At 37.9% G+C, this 27,003-nt stretch overlaps 2 protein-coding genes across 2 annotated transcripts in view; one reads left to right on the top strand and one right to left on the bottom strand.

Moving 5' to 3' along the window:
• POLR3G (RNA polymerase III subunit G) overlaps positions 1-22,198 on the top strand; it is a gene marked incomplete at its 5' end in the record, with an annotated part of 58,681 nt that extends 36,483 nt beyond the window's left edge. Inside the window, one exon of the mRNA XM_079702771.1 lies at positions 22,118-22,198. Within this exon, the coding sequence (XP_079558897.1) occupies positions 22,118-22,126 (9 nt within the window). The 3' untranslated portion in view covers positions 22,127-22,198. The remainder of the gene's footprint in view (positions 1-22,117) is intronic.
• On the bottom strand, positions 1,431-10,804 carry LYSMD3 (LysM domain containing 3; the record flags this gene model as incomplete). Its single annotated transcript, XM_079703149.1, has 3 exons — positions 10,733-10,804; positions 6,546-6,811; positions 1,431-2,096 (listed from the first exon to the last, which is right to left on the bottom strand). The coding sequence occupies exons 2-3, from the start codon at positions 6,798-6,800 to the stop codon at positions 1,431-1,433; spliced, it is 921 nt and encodes a 306-aa protein (XP_079559275.1). The 5' UTR covers positions 6,801-6,811; positions 10,733-10,804.
• Positions 22,199-27,003: the final 4,805 nt, after the last annotated feature.

Raw genomic sequence — 27,003 nt, 5'->3', positions numbered from 1 at the left:
GTGGTATAATATATCTCAAGGTACATACTTTATTATACACAAACAGGCAAGCCAGACTCCACCAAATGAATCATTTTGATAGCATTTTAAAAACACATACTTTTAAAAACTAAATGATGGAATCAATATGCAAATGCTTATTTAGCCAGACTCTGACCCACAACAGATCTTAAAAGTGGCACTCTTTTGACCAATCCATATACACCTTTGGCCTCTCTTCCCCGATTTGATGCTCTAGTTCAGGGAAAAAAGAGCTAAGTTGAACATTTTCTCTCTGAAAAACAGAGGTTAAGTGATCAACATACAAAGCAATTTGTCTGTTTTTGCTAATGCAAAAGGTCTCTTTACCCTTGCTTTTCTGCAACAGACCTCAGAGAGAGACAATGAAAATGTTATGATCCCATTAACTTGTGCCTGACAGTGAAGGTGGAGACAAATTTATACAGTCTATGTTATGAATCCTATCGGACCATCTGAAATAATGCTTAATTTTAATTCTAAAAATTATACTAGTTTACATAAAGTATTATAAGGCATTAAATGTAATTAAGGCATGTTATTACATGTAACAGCAACAACTTATCACAGTATGTAAGGAAATATTTCCTAATTAATACTAATCTGTACATGTATAACACTTTTCATCAAAGAACAACAAAAGTGCTTTCAAATATCAGAGGCAAATATAATCACTTAAAAACAGAAGCAGAGGCAGCATTCTTTCAGAGACAAAGATAACTTTTAGGTCCTGACATAATCCAGTGTTCTAGTGACCAAATGGCAACTTCCCAACAGTAACACATTAATTTGGGGGCTTAAAAATAGTAATATATCTCAGCTTCTATTACAGACATTATACATGTCTTTCCCCTTTCTGTTCTACTTATGTTTTCATAGCGTATGTACTAAATGTGGGGGTTTTTTTAAGTTTCGAAATGAAATTTTAAGTCCTATCAAATAATTATAGAATCAGACTTTTCTGCAACTAAATATTTTGATGGTTAGTAATAAATTTTCTTCAGTTGTAGACATCTGATGCTATCATTATTCTGCTTAATGAATTAACTATTAATAACCTCAAACCAAAAACAATTGCCTAAAAAATAAAATTTGAACATAACCAGTCTTGAATAAGAAAAAATGCATTTTCCAGGAACTTCCGAGACACATATTTAAATTCACGTCTGCTTTAAGCATTGATAGAACAGATATACAGATTTACTGCTTTCAGTATCAACAACTAGCAACTGTAGGGATTTTATACTCAATCCATTTGTAAATGGTTCCAAAAAACAAACAAAAAAAGGTGAAAAACAAAGCATCTTCAATCTCCCTAAATTCTGCCTTTGAAGTGGTTATTTAATATAACTGATTCACCCACCAAATTCCAGATACACATGTGATCACTAACACTGTAACTGAACTAACTGCTACGTTTTGTGTTGAGCAGCAGGTAACTGGGAATATTGACTATAAAGCTTATGGTCATCTTGTGGGACAAAGGGTATTCCTTTCGTTGGAGCAATTTCATTTTCCGTTTCTCTCTGCTGTGATGGGGGTGTGACTCCTGAATGCAAATGTGAAGAATCCACTGTTGAATGGTGACTAACATCCACTTTAGCTAAAATTTCATAATACAGCAAATAAAATACTGGTGTTATTATACCTACTATCAACATTATCACTACAGCTGTCCACCACCCTATTCCCCAGTCAGCTCCATAATAAGGATCCTTACGTTGAATGTTTTTGTTATCAGGTTCAAAACGTACTTGTTGTGCTGTCAAGGCAGACACCACCTCATTAAGGTTCTCTCTTTTGGTGTCTGTACATTTTACTATTTGTTCTATGTCTCGGTCTACTTCTTTTAAAAAGCTACCAGCTGACTCACTGGAAGAAGGAAAATCATTAGCTGACAAAACTTCCTGTTGTTCTGAAAGGTATTGAACAGATGAAGGACGTGAAGTCTGTCTTCCTTTTGGAGGATAAAGTGTTTCAGTCAATGAACTAAACTTTTTTACTGGAATTTTGATAGACCTAAGGGCAAAAAAGTCTTGATCACTGATGAGATTGTTAACCCTCTTGATATCTGCTACCTGTAAAGGAAAAAAAAAAAAAAGCAAAATTCAACTAAATTCTAAATCAAAATAGAAGTAGTAATATTCATTCATCCCAGTTACTTTTGGAGGGAAGAAAATTGAGTTTAATTATTGGAAGTAGTAAGTTATCACATCCAGAGAGGATTTTATATTATTTGTGGATAACAGTTCTATACCATTCTTGATCTACCAGTCTTAAGAAATCACCAATTACATTCTATAATCACCCACATATTATCAATATTAACACTAATCCTAGCTATTTAAGTAGATTCTAGGATCTTTTGGTATTTCTCTTTCTATATCATACACAAATATCATACTTCTGCCGCCTGTAAACAATTTGTGAAGGAAGGATTACAGATACTTATGTTCTTTCTTCTAATGTGGCGATTAGAGTATAAGCAAATGTCAACTTACCCAACTAAAAGTACCATATTTTATCAAAACCAAGATGCAATCCACTCTAAGATGTGCCATTATTTTATGTATCATTAAGGTAAAAAATAAAACCCACCAAATATTGAAGACGCCACCATTCTAACTTCAAAGATGTTAAGATGTGTAAAAAAATACACCTTAGAATTGATAAAATATGATAATTTGTCTCCTTCACTTGTCCCCTGAAGCCATTTTTCCCCAAACCTCTTAGTGTAAATGCATTATTCAGCTATCCCCCAGATCAGCCATTTTTATAAGCTTTCCTTGTATATTTTATATAGTCCTCAACCTGTCTACATGTTCTCTCCACCTGCCATTGTAAGGGGAGCAGGAGAGTGTTTCTCAGGTTACCAATTACTATGCCAGGCTCTCCAACTGCCTTTAAGTTATTAATCCATCATTTCCATCAATGCTGTAAACCAAGCACTGATCATTTATCACCTGACTGATATCAGAGAGGTAAAGTGAGTCTAGGATAAAACGTAGATTTCTGGCTTGGCCAACTCGATGGATAATGATGTCACTCACTGAGATTATGGAACACTGTAGAGGGATAAAAGAGAATGAACACAGATTTCACACATGTTGACTTTGAGGTGCTTGAAATGTGCCAAGTGGAAGATGTCCAAAGGCAGTTATAAATGTATGCCTGAAATTCAGAAGGATGATCTCAGCTAGAGATATAGATTTGTGGATTACCAGCAAAAATGGTAATTGAAGTCACAAGAGTAGATTCACTAGAAAAAGTCTAGGAGAAAAGGGTAACATAGGAAAGATCCTTTAGGAATGCCAACATTTGAGGGGTATGCCGAGTTAAGAGAAATCCACAAAGGAGATTAAGAAACAGTGCCCAGGAAAGCACTATATGATGGTGGTTAAAAGCACAGACTATCTGGGTTTGAAGCATGGTCCTGACACTTTCTAGCTGTATGATTTGGGGCAAGTTGTTTAACCTGTCTGCAAATCAGTTTCACATATGTAAAATGACAGTAATAATACTACCTACCACATAGGGTTACTGTGAAGATTAATGTATTAAAATGTCCAAAGAACACCTACAGTAGTGACACACAGTATGTTATGTAAATGTTAGCTGTTATTAAATTTTAATAGTGGGAAAGTCAGAAACCTGGTTGTCAGGGTTTTTAAGAGGTAGTAGTGACCTGGATTAACTGCATATTACTGATGAAGAATGAGAGTTCTTATTGGAAAAATCAATTCCTTTGAAGTGTATGTGTGGGAGGAAAAGGGAGAGAGGACTGAACAGTAACTTGGAGATGAGTCTGTAATGTTAAAGGGTGCTTTGTCACTTTACTACCTTGAGACTCTTTTAAGGCAATGAAGATTCACTGACAAACCCCAAAGCCTGATCCTATTCTCTTTAAATGCTCTTTTGCCTGGTATTGTATATTCTGACTAATAACTACTCAATAATCTTTCTGAACCAGGTTTCCAAGGTTTAGCTTCTACCTAGGTTATCTCTCTAAATATCCCTATAATATTTTCTCTGTTATGCTGACTTCCTTGGTTACATTTAGGATTCCAAATGTAACCTTGAGTTTTTTGTTCCTCTTATCACTGTTTTATAACAGGCATATTTTTAATAATTCCTAAGGCTAATATTTATAAGTGGAATATAGCACTAATTACCATATTTTTAAATGATAAACCCTTTAGTAAGGTTAATCTTTTTTTTGCTAGTTGAGCTCTGTCAAAAGGGAGCACTGCTTAACTCCCTATCTCTGCTATATCAATTTTCCCATTATTGTGGCCAATGCCATCTTTTCCCTAACGTTCAGCTAACCGCCTTTCATCACTCTTCATTTTAATTAAGGAAACAGCGGATACACCCTGTGATTTCCCCAATATACTTTCTATTGGCTTCTTCTCTTCTTTACTATAAATATTTTAGCCTAAGCCCTAACCATATTCATTGGATCATCTTCCAGTTAACGTCTTTCTTGGATTCTCTCTAATTCACCAGCAGGTTCCTGCCCGCCCCACCCCATCTGCAGCACTCTTGTTAAAATCTTACAATGATGTTCTCTTACTATATATCAAACTTTCCCTCAGTTATCTTAAAGCACTTCATCCTAGTCTGTGTCACTCATTTCTGAAACAGCTATTAAACTTCCTCCGTTGTCCGCCTTATTTCCTCCTTGAAATCTCCACATCACTGTCATGCCTGAAATACTTTCTCCTTCTCACTCCATTGGAAATATGACCTATTTTTAATCATTCAGATGGCACTTCAAATTTCTCTTTTTCTAAGAAAATTTTCTAGGCTCATTAAAAGAAAACTAATGTCTTTCTCTAATAAAGCTGCTGGACCACACTCTTCTCTTGGATCTTCACCTTGATATTTTCAGTCTTGCCCCTAATTTTAAAGTCTTGATTACTTTCCATTATCATCCTTCTAAAGCACATTCTATAATTTATTTCTCAGTGGTCTTATTTCTCTACAGAACACATATTAACAATTTTATTTGCATTAAAGAATGAAATCAGATATTTTCTGATTTAACAATAAATAATGTTGCCATACATGAACAAGTCGCAAAAAAAAAAACCCAAACCCAGCTTCTCTTACCTCATCAAGAAATTCATTTCCATAAAATATTAATTAAACATTTAAATTAAAATTTATAATGTTTTTTTGATCAATCGTGAATAATTGCAATAATTATTCAGGAAAAATAATACATAGAACCTCATGGTCATCAGAGACTTTAAAATTAATTTAAACATATATATATAAATTTATCAATATATATGTGTTTCTATTGCAGAGAACTATGACAGGTAATCAATAAAAGGTTTTCAAGGTAAAAATATTTTATACTATGAAAGATTTTTGGGGGGATGAAAATATTAATCAAGGAGAAAAAATTTTTAAATATATAAAAAAATTTAAAATATAAAATTTCATGCTACTAAAAAAGCTCATATATATATTTTTTAAATGAATAATTTTAGGTAGCAAATTCTAGTGGTATTTAGGATTCCATGCATATATTTAAAGAGTATTCTAATAGTCTTGTTTTTAAATATCAATATTGACAACATTCTGGAAATTAAATCCTTTATAACTACTTTAAGTCAGGATGTATTTAAGATGTTCACTTTAAAAGGTGCAAGGAGGTACACAGTATATACATTTCAAAATTCTTTTGGGAGCATGAGAATAAAAAGTTTGCAAACGAAAGATATCAACAGTTTCCATATCAATGTGTTTACATGAAAATAGATTCCATGCTATGGATACAAGATGGACATGACACAGACATTAAATGGATTTAAACAGAGTTTAATACCTAGTAAAATAAAAAATATACCTTTCATCTATAAATCCCACTTTTGAGAATCTATTTCACAGAAATAAGGTACCAGTTGTGATGATATTCACTGCACAATGCAAAACATGGAGAAAATCCTATCAATGAGTAAGAGAACAACTTAATAATTATGGTACATCCATACTATGCAACATTATATAGCTACATAAAATAATGAGTTAGATCTATAAGGCTATGAGGGATATGGTATACTAAGAAATGAAAAAGTCAAAGGCAACTTGCAGAGTAATAGGTATAATATAAACCAATTTTTAAAACACAAAAATCACTATACACATATATATCTCCCCCCAAAAAAAGGTATGGAAAGAAATACACCAACGTGTGTTATCTCAGGAAATTGGAGCAGGAAAAAACCTTTCCTTATATATTTCTACATTCCCTTACAACTTGAATAAGGAGAAAAATAAACACATTTGAGTGTTTTTCAATCTGAAAATAAAACTATGATTTAGAAATAAACAGAAATTCAAGTATTCACTTAAAAATTTAAAAAGTTAACATCCACCAACATGATACTGATTTCTGTGAAAAGACAAAAAAGTGGGGGGGGGGGAATACAAGATAAAAGGGCACAGTATTTCAATTTTGTGCTATGAACAAATAATTTACTTGGGGCTGCATTATGCAAAATCAAATTAAAACTTACCGTACAAGAGTATTGAAGGGCTATTGCATTTAAAGTGTCTCCTTCCTGTATATCTTTTGTTAATACTATAATGTCATCAAGTCTATCTTTTGATGTACTTCTTCGGATTTTTTCTTTTCCTCTGGATCGAAGCTCATACACTTCAGCATCCTCCTCCAACATATCATTGTCTGTACAATTTCCAAATGCATGTACTTGACCACTTGAATGAACTCCTGGAAGAGGAAAACTACGATTCTGATGCCTCCCTGCCATAATGTCAAAATCTGGTAGGGAAAGAAGGCAGAGAAAACTTTGGAATGTAGCTGATCCATTTGACTAATTTACATGAATCTTATATTCAGGACACTTTATCTTTTGTTTTTTAAAGAATGGTTTTAGGTTCCAGTTTTATAGTTGTTGAAGTACAATGAATGTATTTGGCAATGGAGACAATGGGATGGGAGGAAGAAGTAATCCATTCTTATAGACCATATATCACAAAACATGGTGATGATTACATTTTAACAAGGGCAAATTGCTATATATTTTTAGGTCAAAAAATTAAGTTTCCCCATTCTGAGTATGTGAAGAAAATTACAGAAATAATTTTGTATTATGTCTTAAAAACGTGTGATCATATATACAATTTACAGATCTGATAGAATCAAAGTATATGTTTATATGTACACACACAACACTTTTATGAACCCCAAACTTTCTGAGTTGTTCTACATTTTAAGTTCCATGGGATTGAACTGTCTTTTGAACTCCCCACCTACTTCCCTGGATCACGCTGATTTCAGTATTTTTATTTAGTATAGTATGTGCCTTCTATACAGGTCAGTATTTTGCTCTCAACCAGGGATTTTTCTTCCCTGGTAGCTTTTCACCAAACTTTAACTTACCAAAGTCCTCATGAAACTCAATTTATGGTCTATAAAGATTGTGAACAGATTATAAGTTCTACATTCATTTCTACTTCAGAAAAGACATCTTAAGACTGAGATGAGAGCTGACCTAAGTGTACTCACTCTCAACTCACCTTCATCAAGTTAATCTATCCTCATTAAAAAAGAATAAGCGGGAGAAGTTCTCCGATGGGAAGGGCACTGGGTGCTACATGTTCCGAATGGATGACTTTGATGTGGGGATGCCACGATGCATGGCAATGCTGCCCGTGTCATCAACCACTCCTGTGAGCCCAACTGCTTCTCTCAAGTCACCCACGTGGAGGGCCAGAAGCCCATCATCGTCTTCACCTACCCTGCACTGCACCCTGCATGGTGAGGAGCTCACCTATGACTACAAGTGCACCACTGATGATGCCAGCAACAAGCTGCCCTGCAACCGTGGCGCCAAGTGCTGCTGAAGCTGTGGCTACCTGCCACAGCCCCTGCTGCCAGCCTGCCCCTAGCCTGGGGACTCCCTCATCCCTCCCAGAGCATCTCACCCCACCCTCATGTTCAGGGTGGATGTGGGCATGCAGGTGGTAAGGGCCCTGCCTCCACCCTTCCAGTCCGCCCACCCAGCGATCACCCCCTTCCTGCCCTGGGGGCCCAGAACAGATACTGTACAAAGGTTTCTAAATCCCTTCTTATCTATATTAAGAGGGTAGGATCCCAGGTGGAAATCAGATCCCTGCCCCCATAAAGTTTGTCAATGTTAAAAACAAAATACAAGAACATAAAAAACTATTACCACATTCACAGTTTTAGCTTCATATTAATTGTTCACATAAGAAAGGATAGTAGATTATTCTCAATTATTGTGAAAGATGGAGAGTAGAGAGGTCGTAAGAGGAATTTGGGGAGATAAAATACTTAAGGCTTAATGATGTGGCTCAGATATGAAGAGAAGAAATTAGTTAAGGATCACACCAAGACTTCTGATCTGCATCCCTGAGTAAACGGTGGTGCCATTCTCTAAGATCTGGAACACTGGAAAAAGAGCTTGGTGGGGGCAGGGGGCTTGGTGACTTTGTAAATTCCGTTAAGACAACCAAAAAGAATGTCAAGTAGTCAAGTGGGCTATCTAGTCAAATTCAGAAAGGTCTGGGTGATATAATTTCATAACTCATCTGCACATAGGTGGAAACTGAAGCTGTGTAGATGAGATTACAGAGAGACAGACAGAGAGAGGGAGGGAGGAAGAGAGGGCGCGCGCGCAGAATAAGAGGGTCCAAGACTGACCCTTGAAGAACTGCTACATTTAGTACCTAGACGAAGGAAAATCAGACTGCAAAGACGAAAAGAAGTGTTCAGAGGAGGAGGAAACCAAGAAAATGTTGTGCCATAGAAGCCAAGACTAAATGATGTATCAAAGGCAGTTGTGAATACTATGGACAAGTACCAGGTGAAAAAGAAAAAAATCGAAAAAGACCAACTCCAAAAGTCTGAATTTGTAATATACATGACAATAGATTACACACTCTCAATGTCGGGACATACTTTAAAATTTGGGGAACTATTTCATATCATTGAATAGAACCCTTGAAAACCAGTTTGACTCTGCTCTATGGCAACACTGTAATGCTTCAAAAACTCAAAGGTTTCTATTCAGATAACATAAATAACTAATAGCTATATATTAAGTTGATAATTTCACCTGTTCCCCCAAGAGCTACATTATTTATTACCATGAACTGGAATTCCTAACTCAACAGCCACCAAACTAAAGAAAGCTACCACATTTTACATCTTAAAAGCAGTTTTAAAGTCACACCTATTCCTTCAAGGAATTCTAACAAGTGACAACTCCAACAAGCTTAAAGATTAGACTTGTTTTAATACCATAATAAGGATGCTTTATTTTTATTCTGTTCTCAAGTTGAAAGAGTATCTCACCTTCATCTAAAACAGATAATAATTTCCACTTATTTTACAGTCTTTCCTGTCTTTAAGGTAGGGAATGTCTGTGAATCCTGTGGATTCCTAGGCAAAATTTTATACATATTTACATTTTTCTGGGGATAATATTTATTGTTTTCATATTCTCAAAAAGTTTAAAAAGTTATGAACCACTTAATATACAGCAATTTACCCATGGCTATACTGACTCAGTTATGCTGCCCTTTAGACGTTTTTCCCGATAATTTGGTCTTAGAACCCCAAACTGGCTTAGTACAGCTGAAATTCACTGAGCAATGCCCCAAAGCCATTTTAGATACTTATATCAACGTCTTTCCATGATATATTGCTAAATAATATTTAAAGACTAGAACGTCATCTGTTTCACGATCTCTTCACTCCGCTTGGAATGAAACGCGGCCAGTAGAATACCACAAACTGTGTAGTCTGTTTCTGAATAATCAAAAATTGGTTGTGTCCCTAATTGACGCGAAAAGGTAGACTCTGGCCCAGGCATACAATTATCTGAGCCAAGTAGATAGAAATTAGAAAGTACCCAGTATTCAAGTCATCTGGTTCAATTCTCTTCACCTGTCATAATTCTCTTAAGGCAGGAAAAAAAAAAAAAAAGCACAAATACCCCCTTCAGAAAACTGAAACAAGCCTGCATGCTACATAGATGACAAGACTAACACAGTGGATACCGTGTTGAAGCACTCATCAGCTCACTTTGTGACTGAAAATGATTCCCCAAACGCTTTCGTGCTGCATAAATGCTGCTGGGTGTTTCGCTTTGACATTCCTTAAGCAGAGAGCAATAAAAGGGCCACAGGTCACAATCCAGTTCAGCACTGGGACAGTATCACAGGGACTGTACCTGCCAGGGCCAATTCAGTTTCTAAAAACTTAACTTCCCTCCTCCTCCTTTCCACACGTCTTGTTTTTTCTTTCCCTGTTACCCCCTGCGAGAATTAAATCTCAGATGTCTATCTTACACCATCACACTTGGACGATGTGGACGAGATGCTGTCAACGAATATTCAACAGAGACACGAAGTTGTAGGAGAAATGTAGTGTGTCTAGGTGGGAAATGCGCTGCTCCGGGATTGGAGCAAGTAGGAGTCCTTCCTCTGAGCCTCAGATTCCCCGACAGTGTAACAAGGGGCTTTGGTGGAGCTGCTCTCGAAGGTCTCCCCTGCCTCGGAGTCTCTTCCACGCGGGCTGGGGTCCAAGCCCCAACCAGGTGCCTCGCCACATCTGCGGCCGCGGGGTCCGCGCCGCCTCCAGCGAGGGTGCAGCTGGGGCCCAACCCCGCCGGCCGGGACCCGGCCACCCCCGACCTCTCACCGCCATCTTTACCTGTCCCGTTAGCAGGCGGGACTCAACGAGGAGACGGCTACCAAGTCTGCCGCCGCCGCCGGGGAGGCCGTCCCGGTCCAGTTCATGGCCGAGGCTCCGTTTTTGGCTGCCCCAGTCGACCGTCACCGCCGCCGCCAACGTCTCGTCCTTTCGTGCCGTGCGCCGCCGCCACGTCCGCAAACCTGCCGTGCGTCATCGCGTCAAGTGGGCGGAGGTGGGAAGGGACCTGGAGGAGGCGGAGGCCGGGGCGCGAGGGCGAGCCTAGAACCTGGGGCTCCCCAACCACAGGCCTACGCGGGCGCGCAGGCGCAGAGATTCCGCCGCAGCCTAGGAGTAGGGTCCAGTTCCAGCCCCGCCCTTGACTCCTCCCCTTAGGCCCCGCCCCTTCATCCCCAGTACGTAATAGATCCAGGGCCAAGGCCCGGGGCTAACCCGGCGGCCCGGGGCGACCTTCCGGCTGCGCTTTTGTCCTTCGTTAGCACAGCGCTGGCAAAGGCTGGCAAGAAAACACTGAGCGGGGAGGTGCTGGGGATTTGTCGGCGGCTGTTGTGTATTTCCTCTTGCTCTGCATCTGGAGTTTTCTGTGTGATGGTGAAGGACTCGCCAAAGCTATCGACATCCATGTTTTAGATTGTTCTGTGCTTCTAACTCTTCCTGCTGAATCCTCTAGACTCCTGCAGAAAAGACAAAATGCTGGAGAAAAAACCCTTGGGCGGCGGGAGACAGTTGTTTCAGCCTTTGTGCTTTTAGGTGAGGAAAGTGAGCCACCTAGAGTTAGACCCCGGGAAGTAATTGCCCTCGAGCCCTGGTTCCAGGCTTCCTATTCTCAATGAGACAAGGCTGTCTACAAGTTATAACTTAATTTATTTTGTTTTGAAAATTAACTGAAAGTCTATCAGTTTTGGAGTCAATAATATATTAGTTTGTAAAATGACAAATTCATGACCTCATATATGATTCTTCTCAGAAATTTACTGAATGAGTATGATAATGTGTTTGAATTTATGTAAATGAGTGTAAAGCGTTTTAACGATGTGCCTAAAGCCTCCCAGTGTTGACGTTAGACTCTGCACTTTGACGACCGTGCTGTCTTATAACAATATACATTTTAGACCCAGACAGGCAGGGTGCAGGATGCAGGGCACTTCTTTTCAGAATGTCTGAATATTTATGCATCATGAAACCTTTGAAGCTTTGTTTTAAATTATTCTCAAAGAGTGTGTTTTTTGTTTTCTGGGAGGTGCCTCAGTAAAGGTTAGGAATTCTGCATTGCAATATTTTTCTTTTATTTGAGGGGATAGGCACTGCGTTCCACAATCTGCAAAAAGAACTGGAGGAGAAGACTTTTAAAAAGAAATGTTTTTTAAGTTTGTCGGAGCTGTTCTGTATGCTGTTGCCCTTGTGACACCCCTGTCTGTAACCATTTATCACTGAGACATTTTCTCATCGGTAAACAAAGGATATATTGCTCAAGCTGCTCAGCCTTCATGAATGTTAATGTGAATACAACCTTCTTTCTGCATATAGGTTACTTTTCTTATTTTAATGTCAATAGGCAGTGGAATCCATGTGAAAGCCCAAGAGATAGAATTTCAAGCACTTCTACAGGACTGCTACCTGTTTCCTTTGTATAAATACTTTCTCAATGACATGTGCATGCTCTTGAACCATTATTTATATTTGACAAAGGTGCAGTTATTGAGCTTTTTACAAAAAGACAGTAATGGAATTATATCTTATTATTAGAATATACAAAGGAAGCAGTTAGCCATGAATTTTGGCCAAGTTCCAAAAAGCTGGCCAGAAGGAACAAGTACTTTGTCCTTGAGAAAAAGGATGCCCCTAGTGCTGAGCAAGGCCACAAGGATTTTCAGTTTTTTAGATCTCATCTGACACAGTTTTTATTAAAAGGCTGTAGATGAAAGAATATGTAGTTTCTATGAATGTGTATTTCTGACATTAAACATTTAGGTTTTGTGGTTTGCCCCAGAATAAAAATTGTATTTTAATAAGAGTGTAAAGTGATGCAACCAGTTAGGAGTGTTACTTGGAAATGTGAAAGTTAAAAATGCAATTGACTGAACTAGTACATTGCAAAATAATTACCTTGGATTCACTTACAGATAAACATGTGTAAGATTTAACAGATAGGTTCAGGAATGTTTACTACAGCAACAGCCAAAAATCTGAAAATATTCTAAATGTTCATCAATAACAGACTGGAAACTTCTGGTACATTTAAATAATGCAATATTATGCCTTTGCTCAAAACAATGAAGTTGTTTTTCTTATTTTCTGATTTATTCATTCATTTACCTAACACATTTTTTCTGGAGAAAAACTATTTCTGAGACCTTTGTTCTAGGCACCGGGGGTACAATGCTTAAAAAGACAAAGTTTCCTTATTCATGGAGCTTCCATGACTAGGTACATGGAAAGGTCTCCAAAATGTATTTTAAAGAGAAAAAAGTGAGCTGCCACATAGGAGGTATGTTATTCTTTTGTAATAAAATTTTAAATGCACAGCCCTCATCGCCCCCCCCCACATTCATATATCTATATAGGAAAATGCATTTAATTTTTCTTTCTAGAAAATTACTAAAGGAATTTTTAACAGTGGTTGAAAGGACTAGATGTGGCAGGAAACTTTGCCTTTTCTTTTTAGACCTCTCTACATAGACTGAATTTTTATTACCATGTGCTTTTATTATTATTTAAAAATATTAAGACTGAACACATATTATTGACGAATAACTGGACTTGTTTTATCCACAGTTAACCAATAATCAACCATGCACCCCTTAATCATTCCTGAGTCTCTTTGTAACTTGTGTTCAAGTAGTGAGTGTTTGTAAAAAACCAGATCAAATCTGGTTCTTGGAAATCAAAAAAATGAAAGAGTAATGGAACATTTAATTCTTTTTATATTTCTTCTTTATTTCCCTCTGCCAGATTTCTTTCATCCTTGCTTCTTAACTCTTTGCTCCTTCTTGTATCCTTTTATCAGCCGTTCCTTCTCATTCTACTTTCTAGAAGCAAAAGACTGTAGTACACCAAGGAAATACTTAAATGAATTTAAAACTGGATTATGAGATGAAACCTAAAAAGCCCCTCATCTCTTATCTTCAAACTATCTCTATATAGAAAAAATTATTGTGTCTTTTCTCAAACAAACAAACCAGACTGCATGATTCAGATTATGTTCTGCTAGAGATAAACCAGATGAGCTCCCTAGTTGCTGTTCACCCTGTGATTTTAAAGCATAGCGATTATCATAATCACAGCTCTGCCATAATGTGGATAAAAGAAGAGTCAAGCATACTTCAGGAATTCAGAGTTGCTTATAAATGCATTTATATATGCAAATATAAATGCTTATAAATGCAAATAAATGTCAGGGATATTAACTGTGACTTGAATGACTTCAAAAGTCTCTATCTATACAGACGTAACTAGATGAAAACTAGACTCAAAATACTATTCTTAAATTCTTTAGCTAGGTAGTTGTTACACATAGAAAGCAATAGTTATATATGTTTATAATTAAGTAGACTATAGTTTTTTTTTTAATAAATTTATTTATTTTTGGCTGCGTTGGGTCTTCGCAGACAATGAAGACATCCATGGAAAGATCTCCAAAATGAAGACACAAAGTGTTTTCTTTTTCTAGTCTAGGTCTTTCCAGATAGTTAAGAGACCATTCCCGTGACAGTCCTTAGCTTAACCAACAGTATTTGAAAAGACAAGATAGAAATTCAAAGCAAAGCTTCCATGCCCATATAAATAATCATAGAAGAGCAAGGTGCATATACCTAATGAGAAGGTAGTGCTCATCTGACAAAATATAGACAGAAATTACATCTATTCATTTGACAAATATTAACTTAGCACCTACTGGGTTTCAGGCTCTGTTTTAAGCACTGGGGATCTGTAGTGAACAATCAGTCCCAAATCCTTGTTTTCATGGAGCTGAGTTTCTTGTGGTGGAAGAGAGATAAAATAAATAAATGAAACATTAGTACATTAGATAGTGATAATTTAATGGAGGAAAATTAAGTAGGGAAGGAGGTTGCCGTAGTTTGTTGTTTTTATTGAAGTATAGTTGATTTACAATGTTATGCCAATCTCTGCTGTACAGCACAGTGACTCAGTTATATACATATAGACATTCTTTTTTTGAAGTGTTTTGTATAGGGGGAGTTGCTTTTGCAATTGGGTAGGTAAGGAAAGGCCTGATTGAAAAAGTGATAGACGGGCTTCCCTGGTGGCGCAGTGGTTGAGAGTCCGCCTGCCGATGCAGGGGACCCGGGTTCGTGCCCCGGTCCGGGAAGATCCCACATGCCGCGGAGCGGCTGGGCCCGTGAGCCATGGCCGCTGAGCCTGCGCGTCCGGAGCCTGTGCTCCGCAACGGGAGAGGCCACAACAGTGAGGGGCCCGCGTACCGGGGGGGAAAAAAAGAAAAAGAAAAAGTGATAGACACAAGCCTGAAGAGAGTCAGTTTGTGAGCCATGTTGGCACATGGGAGGAGAGCTTGCCAGGCAGAAGGAACAGCCAAGTGCCAGGTCTAAGGAATTGTGCAGTGTATTGGAGGGACAGCAAGAAGGCCAGCGTGGCTGGAGTGGATTGCACAAGGTCAGAGAGCAACAGGACATGAGGTTAGAGGGAGACAAATCGGATAGGACTTTGTAGGCCATTCCCAGGACTTGGGCTTTAACTCCCAGAAAGATGGGAAACCATGGGAGAGTTTGGAGCAGAGGAGGACATTATCTACCTTTTAAATGGATCATTTAGGAGAGCCAGGATAGAAGCAGGTAGGTCAGTTAGGAGGCTATTGCAGTAACTAGAGCAGGAAAGAGGTTGGCGTGAATCAGAGAGAACATAATATATCAGATTGATTTGGATTAAAAACACTTGGTTTAAAAATATTTTTTCAAAGCACCCAAATTCGTGAGGTTGCTCCATTTTGGTTTTTAAGATATTTTTCACAGGTTCCTTCTTGTATACCTTCATTAGTGAGTCTCTTTTCCCTGTTAATACTAAATAAGCCAGATTTACCACTGTAGCAATTGTTGCATCTAAATTTCCCTTCTCCCTTCTCACCATGTTTTCTTTTATTTACAGTTAAGGTTGAGCTGATTTTTTTCCTCTTTTTTACAAGCTTTAATCCTATCGGGCTTCTAAATCCTTTCAGAATTATTTGAAGCAAAGAATGCCTGCTGACTTCAAAGAGGGTTTCACACTTGGATTTACCCGCTGGGGCATATAACGAGAGTAGTGGAACCTTCCTTCCTTTCTACAGAATAGTATGTTTGGCAATGGTATATGTTGACCAGTGATCAGTCTGTTAAGAAGAAACACACTGAAACTCATTTTTTTTTTTGATCTGTTATTTTGAAAAGGACTTATTTTCCTTTCTAATATTCTAAATCTAATCTGTTATTTTATAGGAGAATCAATTTGTATTAATAGAAACTTGATTTACTTCCCTTTTATTACCTTGCCTTTAAGGTTACACTATAGATTTGGTTATCTATAGCATAACATAATATAAATGAATAATTTGTTTATAAAGATTTCTAAATCTTATTGCTTCACTACAGCAGTCCTCAAAAGAAAATTCCTTGTGTATTACTCTTGGCTTTGTGAAAGACAGTTTATATAGATTTTATAATTAATGCTGATGCAAAAGAAGGGATTAACTTGAGAAAGAATGATTCTTTGTATAAAAATATTATGGTTGCTCATAAGACAAAAGCCATTAAAACCATTACATAATATAGTCTGGTAAAATAGATATGCCAGCTTTTCTGCTTTATTTGGTTTTAGCAACTGGATGGGATAGAGTTTGGTGGTGAATGTGATGTGAATTCACGAAAGGGTTTATAATAAATCTTTTTTCTTCCTGCCTTGTCCTACCTTCCATGAGCCATATTCACCTTTCTCTAAATATCTGTCCTTTCCCCATTAAAATTCCAATTTCATAATAATTGAAAGTGGGGACTACTGTTGCTGGTTGGGTGTGTGTAATGAGAGCACCTAAAGGCATTGCTAGTAGACTGGAAAACTTCAACAAGGAGATTATGATAAGAATGGTAACATCCACTTCTTTCAACATTTGTGAATTAAGGCAGTCTTATGCAAAACTGACATTTCAATAGCTATACCAGCTTTTGTCAAAGTGTGGTCTGCCAAACTTGTCTAAGTGTGGGCTTGCCAATCCCCAAGACTCCTTCATAGAGTCCTCAAGGTCAAAACTATTTTTGCAATAATTCTAAGAAGTTATTTGCGTTGCTCACTGTGGTATCATTTGTACTTGTGTGAATGAATCAAGGCCGTGGCATCAAACTATATTAGTAGTCATTATATTGCTCACTGCTACATACTCATTTTTTATTTTTAATTTTATTTATTTATTCATTTATTTGGCCGTGCCGCGCAGCTTGCAGGATCTTAGTTCCCCAACCAGGGATCGAACCTGGGCCTGCTGCAGTGAAAGGGCCAAGTCCTAACCACGGGACTGCTAGGGAATTCTCCATACTCATTTTTTTTTAAAAAAAAAAAACTTTACTTGAGAATGTTCCTTAATTATTAAATTTCAACCCTTGACTACTTATTATTATTCTTTCTGATGAACTGTTAAAGCTGCATAAAGGTCTTCTACTACATATCAAAGTACAGTTGTTGTTTGGAAGAAAAGCCCTTGAATTGAGTTGGAAGCTGAACAAGCCATTTTTATCACCAGACACAAATAGAAAGAATGACTGATAGAAAAACTATGGTCAATAAAACTTGGATATTTGGTGGACATTTTCTTGAAAATGGACAGAGTAAGCCAGTTACTTCAAGGAAAACAAGACAGCATTTGCTACCATTGATAAAATTCAAGCTTTATCTCAAACAAAAATTAGATTTTATTTATTATTATTATTATTATTATTATTTTTTTGTAGTACGCGGGCCTCTCACTGTTGTGGCCTCTCCCACTGCGGAGCACAGGCTCCGGACGCGCAGGCTCAGCGGCCATGGCTTACGGGCCCAGCCGCTCAGCGGCATGTGGGATCTTCCCGGACCGGGGCACGAACCCATGTCCCCTGCGTCGGCAGGCGGACTCTCAACCACTGCGCCACCAGGGAAGCCCAAAAATTAGATTTTAGAAAACTTTTATTGCCTCTATAAGTTTGGCAGCTTCCCAAAACTGGAAGAATTTTGTGATGAAATTGGTGGTGATATTATAATAACATGGTTTTTCAAATATCATATTATGAAAAGTATCAACACTTAAAAAAGTTCATAACTCAGTATACCTAATATTTTCCAAATGTACAGTGTTACAAAATCATGCACAGATAAAAGATGCATTTAAAGTATAAGGCTAAGGGGGACTTCCCTGGTGTCTGAGACTCTGCGCTCCCAAGGCAGGGGGCCCGGGTTCCATCCCTGATCAGGAAACTAGATCCTGCGTGCTGCAGCTAAGACCCGGTACAGCCAAATAAATAAATAAATATTTTTAAAAAATAATAAAGTATAAGACCAAGGGATTTTAACATGAATAAATAAACAATGCTTATTGATATAATTTCACATGCCACATTGCAGCTAACCTTTAAGAAACTATCACTTACTGAGACTTGATATAGTTATCAAAGACAAATATCTATAATTATCTGAAAAACTTGCTAAAATTCTTTTTTCCTATCTTAACTAAATATATATTAGAAGCTGGATTTTCTTCATATACTTCCACCAGAACAATATATAACAACAGACTGAATGCAGAGCAAACAGAAGAATCCACCTGTCATTAGTGCTAATAAATACCTTTAGCAAAGTTGTGGGATGCAAGATCAATGCATAAAAATCACTAGTATTTCTATACACTGCAATGAAAAATCTGAAAGAAAATAACTTCATTTATTATAGCACTGAAAAGAATAAACACTTAGGAATATATTTAACCAAGAAGGTGCAAGACTTGTGCACAAAAAACTACAAAACAATGCCGAGAAAATTAAAACAACATCAATAAATGGAAAGACATCCTGTATTCATGGGTTGGAAGACTTATGATTGTTAAGATAGAAATACTCCCCAAAAGTGATCTACAATTTCAATGCAATCTCTATGAAAATCCCAATGGACTTAGAAATGGAAAAGCTAATACAAAAATTCATAACGAATGGCAAGGGATTTCAAACAGTCAAAACACTCTTAACAAAAAAGCAAAGTTGGAGGACTCACGTTTCCCAATTTCAAAACTTACCACAAAGCTAAACTAATCAATACAGTGTTGTACTGGCATAAGGATAGACATATATAATATATTCAATGGAATAAAATTGAGTTCAGAAATAAACCTATACATCTATAGTCAATTGATTTCTTCTTTTTTCTCTTTTATTGACTTTTAAAAATTATTTTAACTTTTTAAAAACTTTTTTTAATTGAGTTAGAGCTGATATACAATATTATATAAGTTACCAGTGTACAATATAATCATTCATAGTTTTTAAAGGTTATAGTCCATTTATAGTTATTATAAAATATTGTTTATAGTCCCTGTGTTGTATAGTATATCCTTGTAGCTTATTTTATGCATAATAGTTTCTGCCTCTTAATCCCCTAGCTCTATATTGCCCCTCTCTCCTTCCCTCTCCCTACTGGTAACCATCAGTTTTTTTCTGTGTCTGTGAGTTGGTTTCTTTTTTGTTATATTTATTAGTTTGTTGTATTTTTTGGATTCCACATATAAGTGACATTATATGGTACTTGTCTATTTCTATCTAACTTATTTTATGTAGCATAATACCCTCCAAGTCTATCCATGTTGTTACAAATGGCAAAATTTCATTCTTTTTTATGGCTGAGTGGTATTCCATTGTATGTATTACCAATCTTCTTTAGTCATTCTTCTGTTGCTGGACAGAAGATCACTTCCATATCTTGGCAATTGCAAATAATGCTGCTATGAACTTTGAGGTGTGTGTATCTTTTTGAATTAGTGTTTTTGTTTTTGTTTTTTATATATAACCAGGAGTGGAATTTCTGGGTCATGTGGTAATTCTATTTTTAGTTTTTTGAGAAATCTCCATACTGTTTCTAATTGGCTGTACCAATTTACATTCCCAGCAAAAGTATATGAGAGTTGCCTTTTCTCCAGATCTTCTCCAACATTTGTTATATGTGTTCATTTTGAAGATAGCCATTCTGACAAGTGTGAGGTGATATCTCATTGTGGTTTTGATTTGCATTTCCCTGATGATTAGTGATGGTGAGCATCTTTTCATCTGTCTGTTGGCCTTCTGCATTTCCTCTTTAGAAAAATGTTTATTCAGATCTTCTGCCCATATAAAAATATTTTTTTTGATGTTGACTTATATGAGCTGTTTACATATGTTGGATATTAATCCCTTATCAGTCATATCATTTGCAAATATTTTCTCTCATTCAGTAAGTTGTTTATTTGTTTTGTTGATGGTTTCCTTTGCTGTGCAAAAGGAATAAACTTACCTCAGGAGATAAAAGATGTGTACTCAGAAAACTATAAGACACCGATGAAAGAAATTGAAGAAAACACAAAAAGATGGAAAGATATACTGTGTTCTTGAATTGGAAGAATTAGTATTGTAAAAATGACCATACTACCCAAGGAAATCTACAGATTCAATGCAATCCCTATCAAAATACCAATGACGTTTTTCACTGAACTAGAACAAATATTATACTTTAAAATTTTGCAAGGAAACACAAAAGACTTTGAATAGCCAAGACAATCTTGAGAAAGAAGAACAGAGCTTCAGGAATCACGCTCCCTAACTTCAGACTATACTGCAAAGCTACAGTCATCAAAACCGTATGGTACTGGCACATAGATCAATGGAAAAGGATAGAGAGCCCAGAAAAAAACCCACACACTTATGGTCAGTTACTATCTATGACAAAGGAGGCAAGAATATACAATGGAGAGATGACAGTCTCTTCAATAAGTGGAGCTGGGAAGACTGGACAGCTGTATGTAGAAAAATGAAATTAGAACATTCTCTAACACCATACACAAAAATAAACTCAAAATGGATTAAAGACTTAAATGTAAGACTGTCTACTATAAAACTCCTAGAGGAAAACGTAGGCAGAACACTCTTTGACATAAATCCAAAATTTTTTTGGATCTGTCTCCTAGACTAATGGAAATAAAAACAAAAATAAACAAATGGGACCTAATTAAACTTAAAAGCTTTTACACAGCAAAGGAAACCATAAACAAAATGAAAAGACAACCTATGGACTGGGGGAAAAATATTTGTAAATGATACTACTGACATGGGATTAATTTCCAAAATATACAAACAGCTCATACAGCTTAGTATAAAAAAAAAAGAAAACAATAAAAAATGTGCAGAAGACCTAAATAGACATTTCTCCAAAGAAGACATACAGATGGCCAACAAGCACATGAAAAGATGCTCAACTTCACTAATTATTAGAAAAATGTAAATCAAAACTGCAATGAGGTATCACCTCATACCAATCAGAATGGCCACATTAAAAAGTCTACAAATAGGGCTTCCCTGGTAGTGCAGTGGTTGAGAGTCCGCCTGCCGATGTGGGGGACACGGATTTGTGCCCCAGTCCGGGAAGATCCCACATGCCGCGGAGCGGCTGGGCCCGTGAGCCATGGCCGCTGAGCCTGCGCGTCCAGAGCCTGTGCTCCACAACGGGAGAGGCCACAACAGTGAGAGGCCCGCGTACCGCAAAAAAAAAAAAAAAGTCTACAAATAATAAATGCTGGAGAGAGTGTGGAGAAAAGGGAACCCTCCGGGGCTTCCCTGGTGGCGCAGTGGTTGGGAGTCCGCCTGCCGGTGCGGGGGACACGGGTTCGTGCCCCAGTTCGGGAGGATCCCACATGCCGTGGAGCAGCTGGGCCCGTGGGCCACGGCTGCTGAGCCTGCGCGTCTGGAGCCTGTGCTCCGCGGCGGGAGAGGCCACGATGGTGAGAGGCCCGTGCAAAAAAAAAAAAAAAGGGAACCCTCCTACACTGTTGGTGGGAATGTAAATTGGTTCAGCCACTATGGGGAACAGTATGGAGGTTCCTTTAAAAACTAAAAATAAGGCTTCCCTGGTGGTGCAGTGGTTGCGAGTACTTTTCTAAGTACTTAACACACTTAATTTTAAAACAATTTATGTTGTAGGTATTTCTTTTATTTCTTATGAGTTCCAGTACTTTGTAAGGATGCTGAGAGATTGTGTCTTGTCTAAGGTCAGCTAGCTAGTAAATAGTATAGAGCAGAGTTCTGAGCTCAGTTGTTCTAGAATCTGCAAAATTAACCACTAACTAACATTGTAAAGAGACTGATAACTGGTTTTGTGATTTTTATCTTTTACCTACAGGGTATATAAGTGGAATCCAAGAGATTGATCTTGAGGCTTGTCCTGAGAACTCCTTTGGAGAGAGCTGTCATTGTGCTGTGCATTCCACTTCTGCCAATCCCAGGCAAGAGTGGTAGAGAGTCAGAGAATCGCTTACAGAGCTTGACATGGAATTTGAGGGACAGATAGACTGGTACCTGACTCATCCTAAAAAAGTCAAAAGGTGAGTTTGACGCTGCTCTGAGTCAGAGTGATGGCAAGGGAAAGGTGTGGTGTTCTGAGGGTCAGTTGTGGACATGAGAGAGAGTCTAAATCGTTTAAAGATACCACACTCAAGAGATATATCTGGAAGAATGAAGCGACCCCTACCAAGAGGATCTGTGACAGACTGTGAGAAGGCAGGGGCTGAAAGGTTAATTATAAGTGGCCTGCTCAGGGAAACATAGCCCTCCCGTGTCGGAGATCCCCATAGATGAGACTCTTCGAAGAACTCATTTAGGAAAGAACATTTCTTTACCTCTATATATCTCTTTACCTTCTTTCCAACCCTGAAGGACCCATAAAAGAGCACAGTAAAATGGATAAGTTTAAGAGTTGGAAGGGGCTTCCCTGGTGGCACAGTGGTTGAGAGTCCGCCTGCCGATGCAGGGGATGCGGGTTCGTGCCCCGGTCCAGGAAGATCCCACATGCCGCGGAGCAGCTGGGCCTGTGAGCCGTGGCCGCTGGGCCTGTGCGTCTGGAGCCTGTGCTCCCCAACGGGAGAGGCCACAACAGTGAGAGGCCCGCGTACCGCAAAAAAAAAAAGAGTTGGGAGGAATCGAGAAAAAGAATGACCATGCCCTCCTTCTCCATTGTAGGCTTTATCACCTGCATCAGACTCAAGCAAGAACAGAGTGACTCTCAAAGCGTAAATGGGAGGGAGGTTTAGCTTTGCTTATACTATCTGAGCATGAGATCATTTGTTAGTAATTGAAAAGTGAATGTGAAACATGGGATCCACCCAAGATTTCATCCTGGGACAGAGAAGAATGCAGCGTAGCTTTAATGAGTCACTGGTGAGAGAGAACAAAACTGAGTTAATTTAATCAACTGGCTACTTTGGTGTGGAACCCCTTTCCAGTATTTTTCCTCAGGTAACCCTGGAAAACAGCTTCATCCTCCATCACTGCCAGACTGCCTCTGATCTTTGACTTTAATTTAGGAAGAGTTGTTTAACGGTTATTCTCCTTCTAGGAAATGTCCAGAGATGTGTGCTAAGCACAGTTTTGTGAGCTGCAAACAGTGTGAACTGCAAACAGAACTTTTCCAGTTGTTGAATGGAGGAGATTATCACTGACAACATAATATTTTTCAGTAGTACCACCCAAATCCTGCCCCTACAATGGGAGCCAACCACAGTTGTCTGAGCATGGGCCAAGCATGTGTTGGGATACCTATTCTGCTCTGGCCGTTGAGCCTGGAATATGGACAGTGCTTGTCCAACTCCCAGTACTACATCTTTAAACTAGGTTGTGCAGGCAGCACTCAGTGGCAAAGTTCTTTGTTTCTTTCAACTCAGTCCCATTCTGCCCCTCTTCTTACTTCCTATTCTTCTCTCCTTTCACACTGTTCCTAAGATGAGCCAGCTTCTCATCGTTGGCTTTACCTTCTGTTTTCCAGCGCTAGGCTTTCTCTCGAGACCCTAGAGATGTGGTGTTTCTGATTGGAGGTAGGATGGTCATCCATAGTAGGATCTGCTTTTGCCCTCTAGTTCCATTTGGGTTAAATTCCACTCAGTCCTACTCCAGCAGCCCTACACCTCCCTCTCAGCTTCTCCAATCCCTCAACGCACCCATACTACCTGCTTCTGGGCCCCTCAAATTAGCAAAGGGAGGAAGCCTGGCACATTGTTTATGTCCCCATTTTGTAGAAGGGTTATAGGAGCAGAGTCGATCTGGAAAAGAGTTTTCTCCTCTTACCATCATCTCAAATAGAGAAGGGCCTCCACTGAAGTGCCTCACGACTGTCTGAGAGTAGCCCTAACAGAAGGACAAGTGAAAAATTTTAAGTAAGTAACTGTAAGTATATCCAACTTATAAAATATTTATTAAACAAGGGGGAAAGGGCTTCCCTGGTGGCGCAGTGGTTAAGAATCTGCCTGCCAATGCAGGGGACATGGGTTAGAGCCCTGGTCCAGGAAGATCCCACATGCCATGGGGCAACTAAGCCCGTGCGCCGTAACTACTGAGCCTGTGCTCTAGAGCCCACGAGCCACAACTACTGAGCCCACATGCCACAACTACTGAAGTCTGCATGCCTAGAGCCCATGCTCCGCAACAAGAGAAGCCACCACACTGAGAAGCCCGCATACCATAACGAAGAGTAGCCCTCACTCTCCACAACTAGAGAAAAACCCGCGTGCAGCAACAAAGACCCAATGCAGACAAAAAAATAAATAAATTAAAAAAAAAAAAAAAGGGGGAAAAAAGAACATTAATTCATTCATGTGTTTAGGGAAAGGGGCTGAAAATGTTAAATAATTTAAAATTAAATAAACTGCATAAAATTAAATAAATGTCTTTTATTTTATTGAATGATGATGATAAAGAACCGAATGGGCTGCCATTTTAAATTAGGAGGAAAATTGTGTATTACATTAAATTATATAAAATTTCTACTATTCAACAATTTTTCCATTGTTTGACCATTTTAATGTAAGAAAATATCAGTTTCATGTGGTTCAGCCTAATATTGATGTTTTAAAGGCATTTCTGATAGTATTTCTCTGCTGTAAATAAATGATAATATATGTTAGTCTAAATTTTTTCTTTTATATTATTTTCAATTACTTCACACTGCCAGCAGAGTGTGTTGGGTGCCCGGTGATATCAAAGGAAATTTTTATAATAAAAATGTATGCTTAGACACATCTGGTTATGATTTGCTTTTCCTTTTCTCCAGTTGCATAATTCAAGTTGATGCTGCATAATTCTTTCTTCTTTTATTCCATTCCATATGGTGGCAGAACAACTACCAAAAGATGAATACTTTCAGTACCTTTCATATCAAAGCTGCAGCTTTCACATTCTGTTCTATTGACACCGCATTTTGGCAGTGGATTAAGGGACACAGTTAAAATCTCTGCTCATAATTGGTTTTATTTGGGAAAGATTTTCTTTGAACTGGTGACCACCCGTGATTTTATAATTATCAAAAATTAACCAGCTCAGCATTTCTTGTAGGAAATATTCACAATTCACTTCTTTGCTTTTAGAAGAAAAAAGAAAAGGAAAAAGAGAAAAAAAGAAAAACTAAGGAGTGTTAGAGAACTCCATTTTGTTTGGGAGTGTTCCATGTGGGATTACTCTAATGCAATGCTAAGGCTGTATTTGTCTGCATAGTACTCTTTCAAGCACAATCTTAAAAACCTTTTTTCTTTTTCAGAACCCTACAAAGAGAAAAACTCAAAAGAATTTAGATTTTCTGAAAAGTGAGACAATTCCAGTGTAACTTTTCTGATATGACCTGACTTACAATACAAGCTACAGACAAAGCAATGAAGCTTTCTGCAGAATACTCTTTTTTCTTTCCTTTCTTTAAACCGTTTTCTTGAGATATAATTCATGTACCATACAATTCATCCATTTCAAATGTATAATTCAATGGTTTTTGATATATAACGTTATTAATGTTGAAAAGTAATAGTAAAATAAATATAGCATAAAGTTTGCCGTTTTAATCATTTTTAAGCATCAGTTCAGTGGCATTAATTACATTCACGATGTTAGATATCATCATGATCCACCTCAAAAACTTTTTCATTACCTTAGCCAGAAACTGCAAAGAGTATTCATATGCATTTCAGTATGAGTTGAAATTCCTGTGGCTGTATGAAATTGTTTAAGTTAAGAAAGCTGACTGGATATTTGGAAGGTAAAGCACTCCAAACTTAAGTCTAAGGCTGCTGGCAACGATGTCTGTTTTAAGTAGACAAGCACCCACACATACATATACTTTGCAAGGCCCTGCATGATCTCCAAACATAACATCAGTCAAACCTCTCTTCCCACTGGGCTTGATTTTCCCACCCATGTGGGGAATAGACAGCGGGAGCTTTGTTTGCAGTGGCTTTGTTTCCTTGCAGCCATTGGTAAAATAAACATTACCTCAGTTTGAAGAAGTTCTTGGTAGAACTTGGGGGTCCTGGGATAGCAGATCTTATGGCCCAACACCGATGACTTCATCATTTTATCTGGTGTAGACTCGCCCCACTGAAGATAATTGCATCACAGCGTCCTGTGTGGATTCTCATAGGGCTGGCCTAGGTCAGAAGATGTTAAGTGGGAGACTCCTTGGCTCTGGGAAGAGATGTAAAGGAGGAATACTGAAGAGAACCTTGCCCTCTCTCACATTAGCCTGCCCTATATGTCAATGAAGCTTCAAAGACATTACAGGGTCTCACCAGGCAGATCCATACTTACGAAAATTTCTCATTTCATTGTTGGACAGTATTGATGAGCTCTACACTGAATTTAGCCCAGTGATAACTGAAAATACACACAGGGAGTATTTAGATTGAGAAATCAGACTCATTTTGTGACCCTATCCACAAGAAGTCTTTGAAGAAATAAAGACTTTATAAAAAGACTTCATAAAAAAGTCTTTGAAGAAATCTCAGTATTTGAAAATAGAAAAGATCAGTTTTACAATTTTATATTTATTGAAGGGGAAAGTGGACATTAATAAACAGAAAGATTTAGTAGTTAACATGCTTGTCCTGGTTCTTATTAATTATGCCTCTAGATGGGATATATAAAAATGGAATTTAAGGAATCGTATATTAAAGATTTAAAGATTTTCTATCAAAAGAAAATCTCTCCTCCCTGCCCTCCTCCCCCATATTGCCCAGGAAATTAGATATTTGAATT

Source organism: Hyperoodon ampullatus (genome assembly GCF_949752795.1).
Source record: "Hyperoodon ampullatus genome assembly, chromosome: 4".
NCBI classification, from domain to species: Eukaryota; Metazoa; Chordata; class Mammalia; order Artiodactyla; family Ziphiidae; genus Hyperoodon; species Hyperoodon ampullatus.
The sequence above is the reverse complement of the archived record's forward strand: the minus strand, read 5'-3'. Positions and strand labels throughout refer to the sequence as shown.